The 10979-nt window shown below is 38.0% G+C and overlaps 1 protein-coding gene across 3 annotated transcripts in view; it reads left to right on the plus strand.

Moving 5' to 3' along the window:
* The window catches only part of LOC136835931 (streptococcal hemagglutinin-like), a 601990-nt gene that overhangs the window by 212251 nt on the left and 378760 nt on the right, over positions 1–10979 (plus strand). For all 3 annotated transcript variants that reach the window (XM_067099809.1, XM_067099808.1, XM_067099810.1), the window contains one exon: positions 1507–2102. In XM_067099809.1, coding sequence (XP_066955910.1) covers positions 1507–2102 — 596 coding nt within the window. The remainder of the gene's footprint in view (positions 1–1506; positions 2103–10979) is intronic.

Here is a 10979-nt window from a genome sequence, read left to right on the forward strand (position 1 = left end):
TTAAATAAAAGCATGTAAAAATGGTTAGACTGTGTTACAACAAAAAATTAAAACCACAGTTCTTAAAGAAAAAACATACGAAAGAACGATAATAGTTTTAATTTCCTTTAAGCAGAATGTAATCTAGCTCGGCTGCCATAATATACATCAGCTAGTGACTTGGTTTTTTGCCTTAGACTGAGCCAGCCTTGTGGAGGCATAGGCTCTCGCTCTAGGGCAACCCGTAACCAAGTAACAGAAACTTAGTCTGTCCTCACAGCTCATCATGCGCCTATGCGGCCAGGTGAATAATTGCCAGATATCCCTGGCTGAATACAGCCATATGTCTATTGTCTGAAACATCCAAGGAACTGATACAATATTATGTATCACAATGGTACATCATCAATGTGAATTTATAAATTCCATTCAACGTCTACAACCATTTGATTTTCTCTCCCTAACACTAGTGAGTGTAAGGTCTCCATCCCCGAGCATCTGTCAGGTGTTAATATTCGGTTTCCAACTGTCCGTATGTTAGTATGTACTGTCCCACTAACGTATATTTTAAATTATTACCACTGTGTATCAGTCATCTGAAAATGGCGGGGCAATAAAGCCGAAACCAATTATTCATTTTTCTTTGTGGAAGTTAGATATATAAATCACTTGTCAAAGCAATTCTAATCATGTACAAACACACACACACACACACACACACACACACACATATATATATATATATATACATATATATATATACAGTATATATATATGTATATATACATATGTATGTATATATATATATGTATATATATACACACATACATACATACATACATAAACACTCGAACAAAAATTGGGTTGTCGTATATGAAGAGCTATCGACTGACTGCAACAATCAGTTTGGTCCGTTTTCATAGAAAAGATTTATTGCTGCGTCATGTGGCCTTTTGTGTGACGCACATTGAAGCATCATTTATGTTTTGTTATTACTCCATATTTTTATGGTACATTTTCCAGCATGACAGACAAAGGCTGGAGGAACAGATATCAGTACCATTCACACAAAAATATCTGAAAGTGAATTCTAGTTTCATGCACTTAATTAAATATTTTCATAGTTTCTTCGTTATATGTTTTAAGAGAGAGAGAGAGAGAGAGAGAGAGAGAGAGAGAGAGAGAGAGAGAGAGAGAGAGAGAGAGAGAGAGAGAAAAGGTGATTTCAGCGGTCTTGGGAAGATCCTTACTCTGTCGCCTAAAATACATTACTCAATAATGCAAAATAAATTAACTTCAGTATCCGAAGAACACAATAAGATAGTTGTTTCATACTTGCATTGATAGCTTGTATATAGTAATAAGTCTCTTGTACTTCTATGTTAAACCTGTATTCACTAAGTTTATCTTTACAGAAAAATATTTTTTGAATTGTATGAAATGGAAGTAGTATGATGAGACAATCCTGACAGAGTTCAACAGCCGTCAGACGAAGGAATAACTTGGAACTTTTCACTCCACCCACAGGGCCAAAGGCGCGGCAGCCACGCTCTCCTCGCTCTTTGCTCCCTCGGCGGCGAAGGCGCCAGGCATCATGAAATCATCCTCGGAAATTTTCATCCCGGCTCCTGTCGTGACACCGACAAAAGGTATTCTCAAATCCTCCTCGGGCATCCTCAAGACAAATAACGCAGGAATCCCTCTCTCAAAGTCATCTTCAGGAGGAACACTGCCTACAGGTAACCGAGTCAACTTCAGCGACATAATTTGCAATATCAACGACGAGCAGGGGTCACTTTCGCCGGCTGGGACTTCAGAGGCTTTGTCTGGCAAAGGCACCAAAGCTACCTCGTCGTCGTCGTCGTCCTCCTCCTCCTCTGCCTCTCTATCCAAAGTCACTGTTCCACAGGTTTCATCTGATAATAAAGGCCCGTCTGCGACTGTTGTAACTGCAACCACGCCCTCCGACCCCGCTTCTCTTTCTTCTTGCAGCGCTACAACGGCTCCCTTGACCGTTGGAACACCAGCAGGTGCGTCATCGCCACTGCTTGGGCCTCCTCCTCCTTCGCCACCACCCGTGGCTCCTCCCAGAACGCGCTCGCAAACAAATTCGCCTGCATGTGGTAAGTACACATACGCCTTCAACTCACTTAGGTACTCTCAGGCATAAACAAAATCAGGCTGAAAATCATCTGCATCGAAAACTATCCCTTTAGTCAAGGACAGCCACTTGAAATCTCGTAGCACAAAGCAATTTTTCAAAGGACAGTGTTCATGTGATACGTTTCATGAAACTACCGGTAACTAGAGTTCACTTTAGCTTATACCATGAATTTGAATTTAACAGAGAAAATCAATTTAACTTTTTCAGACTATACAGTTCCGGGAAAAGTAAACAAGTAAACGAAATTAGCCCAAAACACTGAAACCATTCTGTTCATTTTTATTTGTGAAATAAGTTTTTTTTTTTTTTTTTTTAAATTCCTGGAATGTCAAGCGGTGATTCAACAATCGGCACTTGAAATAAACATTGACATTCTGACAGGAAAAAGTTTTTAGGCTTGTTGTCCCTTCCTATTAATAAGCAAAAAATGAAAAAAGAAACGATAAATTTTATGCTTTACTACGAAAGTGGTAAAGCACTGGCATGTAAAATGCACTGTTGCTTCATAAAGTGTAACGTCACACACGCAGCTCGAGTGTGTTTGTGAACATTCATACCAAAAATATCATCAACATGTTGATATGAGAGATATGACCTTCTTTTCTTAAGTTCTTCGGCAGTACGGCTCAAAGCCAGGAACGCAGACTATCTCTTCTCCGTCAGCAATACACCAGCAGGGCAGACAACCCACGTTTCTTTTGCATTAACTTCTCGGGACAGGGACTTTGTAAAAAAGCTTATCGCTCATATCTGCGAGGCTCAGAAGCCTGGCAAGGCAAAAGTGAGCTGTACTGGAAGCTTCTCTTGAAAGCCTAAGAAACAAGTATTGTTGTGGGTGTTGTGCAGCAGAAAACCCCATTTCATAGACACTAATTCTGAAAATGTTCGCCGGGACGGGATGGCCCACGGAAGCCGCACTGAAATGTCACTCTTTGTCGAAGTATTGCAATTTGCTTCTAGGACTGTAACCCATTGAGGGAATAGTAATTCAACAAGATCTTATGCTTGTAGTCTGGACCTGACATCACTGGAAAATACATTATCCATCAATTCGTGTAATTCCAAAACAGGTAGTGAAATTAAGAAACGGATGTCAGTCATGTACGTGTAAGGTTTTCGCTGTGAACACTGGTTAAGAGATCAAGTAATTATTGAGGCCAAAGAAATATTGAGCCAGGATCAATAACCTTTACTCCCACTAATGTTTCCTACACATATCAGAGGTATAAAGGTGTCCTATGAGCAATAAGATAAAAAAAAATTGTTATATCTATGTTGATATTTATTTTAAGTCAAGTACATTTCTCGAAGATACAGGAATTTGATTTAATATTAAATTTTTTCTTGAAAAATGTGTTTCGTGTAGTTTAGCCTGGTGTTAGGTGACAGTGCAGATAAAAGAAAGTATTGAGATTAATGTAATAGAGTGAAATTAATGTATGAAATGAAAATTACAGTTATCTTTTGCCTATGCAAATGATGCATGTAAACAATTAATGACAAAACAACAGAAAATTTTGAAAAACAAAAGAGAATATATACAGTACATCCTCTTTATACAGTAAGAATAGTGGTAACTTTGCCGATGTGAATCCAAGGGCCTATCAGGGTCTTACAGTAAAACAAAGTTGAATTTCACTAACAGTTTATAATTCCAACCAGTTTGCAAGGAAACCAGCTCTTTGAGATATAGAAAAGAAAAATGAAAAACTAACTGGCATCTGTAGTCTACCAAGCCAGAGGTTCTGCAGACTTCATGTGAGTGAAGGTTTTTCTAGTGCTGATAATGACAGACTTATATCTCTCAGGTTTGAATCAAGTTATCAAAGTTCGCATCGCTTGCCGAAGGTTGATTCCTAAGGAATCTGATCCTTATTAGGAACAGCTAAACAAGCGCTATAATGAGCGTTTTTATTCAACACATGAAGCCATTTTCAACCTAAATTGAGGCAAGACATAAAATGCGCATCGTAATTTTTTTCAAAATTGTGTATCGCGGCAAGAGCATGTAGACAAGGTTCAAATGAGACAACTGATTCAGAAAGATATATCTATTAGTACTTGAAAGGTAAAAGAAACACTGTCGGTACAGTTCATAAGGAGAAATTTCAGACCCTTAATGGTGAAAAAACTCCAGAAGAGAACAAGCCAAACGGGGCAGCTACAGAAGACCCGAGATCTGACATACTAACTGTGGGAAGTATGTGACCATACATTTGGAATTCGAGAGTATAAAAGCAAATAAAACGTGAAGAGGAAAGTACCGTCAAAAGACTCTAGCAATCAAACCTGGCTTTATAACTTACTAAAGGAGAATCCATCACGAAAAGACCACATTTTTAAGCAACTTTATCTTTGAATCCAACCTACGATATCTCAAGCATTATGTTGTTCTGCATTTTATTGTTTAACATTTTATTTTTAGAGAAACGTGGACTCTGTTTCACGTGGGCTCTCTATGTTACACACAGGCACACTCACAAACGGACAGTGTGGATGCACTTTTCATTTTACAAATTTTGGAAAAAGCCAAAGTACCGAAGATCGAAAAGAGTGCTGAGGATTCATTCCTTGTGTAAAGGAAATACAAACCCGAGACCGGGGAAAGTCACGTGGCAGAGAGGACAGGGTAAAGGCCAAGGTTTGGGAGCATGATGATGTCACCACAACCAGGAGGCATGAAGCAGTGAGATGCATAGAGTTGTGGTGATTCATTGACTGACCATAAGTGGATCCAGAGATATATATCCCCACACACTGTACACAGCGAATAACCATCTTGTGATGATTATGCTACGAGAATAACGCCTGAGTGATTCTTCGCTCTGAGCTATTGTATGACAACTACAATTCTTACTAAGAAAGATAAGTAAAACCTGGATCTAACTTTAACCTGATGCAGTAAACAAGCAGTAAATAAACAGAACTATAATATTCACAAAAGCAAAAACAACAGCAAGGACATAACGGCGATAATAAAGACACAACAGATCAGAGTTCGCCTTCACGAGTCGTCTTCTTATTTTCTTTTTCTGCTGTCCAGGGAACAGCAGCAGCTACTCTCAGGTTGAGGGGAAAGCTTCTGACGGGTGGCAGAGAGCGCTCAGGAAATGAGTCTTCCAACCTTGCACGATATCCCCGTGAATTGAATACTTGTATACTGAAGCCACTTACTTTAAGGGAAACGTATTTTCGCTGTAATAATAAGAATAATAGTGATAACAGGAACAGGTTTTCTGATAAAAAAACACGTTATATTTCAACATTAAAGTTTAAGAGACATTGTAAAGTATTCGTTTCGGAGCAGGAATTTTCTTGAAACTTGTAAATAATTCTTGTGGAAATCTGTATCACTAAAGTCCCTTCAAGTATCACTCGTTTCGTAAAGAATGAACACAAAATAACCACATAACCACTATTCTTGACTAGCAGTGTGTAAGCGAAACTCTGCCTTAAAGAAAGGATGCATGTTTAATTAATTGTTAAAGCCGAAAGGTCTGAATTGCTGGAAGCAATAGTGATACTCTCTAAATGTCAGAGAAACAAACGTTCATTATGAGCAACAGCGATAAAAACAATAGAATTTCCGGGTATTAATTAATCGGAGCACCTTAAAGGGAATCAAGTGCAGCAGCGTCAAGAAGCGAAGAGTTGCCGAGGAAGAAGAATAGAAACAACAGAAAATATTTGGCATATTTAGTCAGGTGGCTTAGCAGCAAAAAAGGGTAGCATGGAGGCTTAAATGCCATTTTTATGACTGGTTGAAAGTGCACAAATCGGGAAAATAACTTGATCCAAACATTTGCCCGTATAACGCTGCGAACAAAAATGTTTCAGCGGGTAATAAAACAATCTTTGCAACGAGAATTCCGTTTTCCGTCATTTTATATTACACGCATGCCACGTAGCACCTGTACTAAACTGTGAAGTTTCCAGACAGAGAAAATTCATGTAAAATCTTACTCAATCCACGAAATTTAACTGTAACCATTTCTGCTCATCTGTGGTCACGAATTTCAGATATTATTGCAGGCTGAAATAAGCTCCCCAATTCTATGAAGTGAAATAATCTTTTCAAAAAGTATTTTCTTGATGGATTTCGGTGCATTAGTGCAGATTCCAAAAGCTTTTCACTTTGTTAATGGAATATTTGTTGATATAATAAGACTAAAATGCAGCTAAGACAGTATTTATTTTATTTACAGGATGCCATTAAATAATAATTTATATCAGTTCATTGTGTAAATTCACCATGAAGACTTTGCAAAAGACTAATAAGTTCCTCAATCTTGGAGATTTCATGGCTGCATCTGGCTTGAATGGGGCAATTAACAGTATCTGGAGTTACCAAAAAAGGCAGCAGCCAATCTTTCTAAAAGTTAGCCAAATAGTTCGGACCCCTCGCGCCCATCAAATGATAACACATAGCCTGGAAAATGCCTTTGATGCGGCAAAAGAAAATGAGAACTGAGAAGCGTTTCAGCACTGGAGACTTATAATGATTAAAAACAAAGTACTGGGATACTGTAAAAAGGCTGGAAATCCTCATACTTGTCTTTATGGTATCACATAGACGAAGAACCTTGAACTTTGATATTAGAAATGCTATTTTTTGTTTTTGCCACTTGTTGAAAGTAGGGAGATGAAAGAAATATCTTGGTGCAAAATATCTGCTCATTTTGATGTTATGGAATAAAGGTATTTCTCCCACCTATTTTCTTTGCAGTAAACCACTGGACCACTGTAGTTGCAGAGGAGGGATTAGTATATATATCTGCGCAACATTATACAGATTGAAGGGACATTGGTTTATCACCAAGAGTAACCATCACTTCTTACCCATCAATTTTGACCAAACACATAAGAGTAAAAATGGTCACGTGAAGGGGAAAAATAGAGCTGTCAGTCTTCTGGAAAATTCTGACGCCGTTAGAAGATGAATGATATCTGGCCCTGAAGAGCATAACTCATAACCTTTTCCTACTTGATCTGCTTAGCATCTTTTGAGTGGGGCTACCTGGAGAAGCATTTCACCATAAGGTCAATGAAACTTTGAGGAGTTGTAGGTGTCCACTTTTGATAATTTTTCAAAGCCTTTTGTCTTGCACACCAGAACATGTGCTGACCATCTCATGGTTGACGCTATTCGCACCTTTGAGCGTCTTAGTTTATCACAGTTCCAACAGTTTCGTTAAAGGGTTTCACTATATAGAACCAAATTAATCCGTAACTCCCTGAAGCATGGTGAATTTCATCTGTCAAAACACCATAGCTAAATATCAACTCCAAACTAAGTTAACTAACAGAAGTTCGCAGTTTTGCTAATATTGTCGGTCACCTGTGAAATGTTAACCAGCAAAGAGATTGCCACATCTCTGTTATTTTCTTTCACGAGAATTAGGTATATCCTCCTAGTATCCCTGAGTATAGCAATCATTACCCTACTACAGTATAGGAACCCATTAGGATGCTTTGATACAAGTAAGCAGTAAGCGTCTTCCAAAAGTTTTGATGGATAAATCTTTGATGGTAGAGAGGTAATACACATTGCCACTGACCATGTTGCAAAATTCCAAGAGTATTCAGAAAATTGGTTCAAGTAGTTAATCTCCAGAGTCAATGTTATCTGTAACAACCATATGTTGTTCAAAATAGCCATGATACTTCAGTGAGGGAGAGAAGATGTAATTAAATTCTCCCTAAAGTGGAACCGCAGACAAAGATGCCAAACATATGGGAGGACTACTTGCTTGATTACACCAATAAAACAGAGTTGGTAGAAAACCGAGATTTCAAAAAGAGGAAGTCGGTTTAATTTTCGTAACAAAAGGCCATGAAGGTATCACCAAAATCAATACTCATTAAACGCAAACATACACACATGAATTGTTGTTCACATCATGAAAGTAATGCTGGAGGGAGCCAGGAAACTTATGGTTTAAACTGTCACTAAATACGTCGTCTTCATCTGTTGAGACAGTTCTTTCAGCTACAAAAGCTCTGTCCCGATATTAATCTTTAAATGGCATTTAAATATTGCTTCAACATAACCATTATAAAACCTTTAACACAGGAAAAAGGATACCAAAACCTCTGAATATGCTTAACGCTTTTTGCAGGATGTGACACTACACTGTCTTTCATCTGACTTTAGGGAGCAACTTATTTCAGGACACTGGCATCGGCTCTGAGGAGTTTCGATATCTGGAATATTTGGCAAATCTGAATATGCCGAAACTAAGACAAGAGAGCATCAATGATTCAAAGAGAATATTCCTCTAAAATAAAGAAAAAGCAGTAATCTGGAAAATACTCCTCTGACAAAGTATTTCTTTTTACAGCATTCGGAGAGAGCCACGTCCTAAGCTAGTGTTTAATTTAAATTTACAAGTCATGAACAAAGTCATGTTGTTTCTTCATCTTGAACATTTGTAATTACTGGGACCATGGATGCTTTCAATCTAAATCCCCTCCAACTCCCCAGAGTAATGAGAGTACTCTTGTGACTCGTGCCATGATTTTACACGAAACCAGCTAATTTATGCTTGCACACAGGGTAACGATAAAGAGTAGGAATAACTTGGAAGTACTGCGAAAGAATTGCAAATGTGTTCCAGATTAAAATTTTAAGTCTTGAAAAACTGATATGGGTAGTTTGAAATACATGAAGATGAATGGACCATAACGTATACAGCAACATATTTACTTTTTTATCAATGAAATGTTTAGAGTTCTGGTCCAAAGTGAGACCAGAGAGCGTCACCTAAGTTTTCTGTTTTTTCTTTTGTAATTATGTCTTCTCTTTGAATCTCGGAAAGGCAATTTTTAATACTTCCATTACGCAATTGCTGGCACAGGTCTAACTCATAGTAAATCATTCCGTTACCAGTTATGTTAAGCATGAAATTTGCACAAACTCACCTCGGGATGATTTCTTTGAATACTTCTATTAAGTCTACGATTCTCGTTATTTGGGTGAAGTTCGTTTTGTGGTTTACTAAGCGCTTGATGACATGATACCTGTTGTCCACTGAAGCGGAAGCGTCTTCACGAAGTCTTGGGAGCAAGAGGCAGACATGACATCTAACGCGCAATGATGGCGAAATGAAGTCATCTCATCTCCAGGCCTTCCGCGTGAAATGCGAACATCATATCGTGATTATCACAGCCAACAATCAAATAAAATTGGTCCAGACAGCTGTTAGTAATCCTGGGTACATAAATAATCACTAAACTGAATGGGGGTCTTTGGGATATGGTGGAAATGCGAGACCTAAAAAATAGGTAAAATCCAATCATATATTGATTAGTCAACGAAAGATGATGCGGAAAAATAACATCAAAAGAACAATGAGATGTAATGAGAAAGGAACAACGAGAGAGTGGCTCCAAAGTAACTAGCCTCTCAAACCTCGCTACTAAAAGTATATTCAGCACTAAACTACTTTCTCTGTGCTAGGGAAAAATCTCGATAAAAGTGACCTAACCTAATGACACTCATTCCAGCTGCAGCCTACCAATAAATATTCCTATATCAAAATAAAAAAAAATAAAGAAAAGAAAAACTTACTAAGAAGGAGAAGAGGAAATAAAACGAATTATAAAAGTCTAATTAACATAGGGAAGAGCAGTTTCTTCAAATAAAGTTGAAAGATGATCTGTGAATTTAAAGTGACCTAAAGATAGAAAAGGAGCAGCTTTCTCATTCCTGATTAAGAGAGGAACCGGGCAATTGTCAACGAATGAGAAAGTTGACCAGCAAAATACCTTGTTGCTTAGGGGCTCAATCATTCCCCACAGGAGTTTTGGGGATAATGAGCCGATGTTCTTCCTTTATGAAGAAAATAACTCTGGCATTTGAGAATGATCTTTGTGACAAAGAATAAATCTTTCCAGGTTAAAAGGCTGGTAAATGAATCTGGGAAGATTCTGGAACCTCATCCAGTTTTGAACCGGTAAATCCTGACACTGAAGCTCCGAAGGAATTTTGTCAGCATCTATCAGCATAGTCTCTGCAGGAGGTCGAAAATTTCCCGTTGCTGCCCACATTCATGCCTTATAATATCCGTTTATATGTGTGAATCACTCCCTCAAAGAACTGATGCTTTGCATAATGTAGGTAGTTCTTTATAATCTCACTCCAGGGTTTGTAAAAAAGATCAACAAATCCAAAGCTTGGCACTGAGCTCACATTCCTCAGAAGCCAGCTCAGCCTCTTGTCAAATTAATCTAAGTGATCCATTTCCTGCCAAAGAATGATATTCTTAACGATTTATGTACAAATCAAAATTTAGGTGAATGGCCCTCGTATGACAAACAGAAACTCACTTTTCGTCAACTAAAGCCATTTTTTTTTTTTTACATTTATACTTATTGAGAGATGTAGACATCATCATGACACAACTATCAGTGACGGACCCCTGCCCCCTCCAAAAAAAAGTTAACGAGACCTCATAAATGAATAACAGAATGCATCAAGTCGTCAGAAATCGTCTTTGCAATACCATTAATGACTACTGCAAAGAGGTTGGTGTTTGACATATCGTGCTTGACGCTGTTGGTACTGCTTCCACCAAAATATTTTTAAAACCTTTCTTTTATTAAGGTATTTTTAGTTTTATTTTTGGTTTACGATCGATCATTAATGACATGTTTTCATATACTAGCTTATTAATAGGTCATGGGAAGGTCAAGAATTTAGTTGGTAGCTTCAAACAGCATACACAAAGTATTGGGAGAAGGTGGCGTGAACATTCTGAGCTGCGGAATTTTATACATGAAAAATACTGCCTCACAGGAAGGCCAGGTAGTAAGACCAGTATTAAATATATGCAGA

This window comes from Macrobrachium rosenbergii, chromosome 55 (assembly GCF_040412425.1).
Source record: "Macrobrachium rosenbergii isolate ZJJX-2024 chromosome 55, ASM4041242v1, whole genome shotgun sequence".
NCBI classification, from domain to species: Eukaryota; Metazoa; Arthropoda; class Malacostraca; order Decapoda; family Palaemonidae; genus Macrobrachium; species Macrobrachium rosenbergii.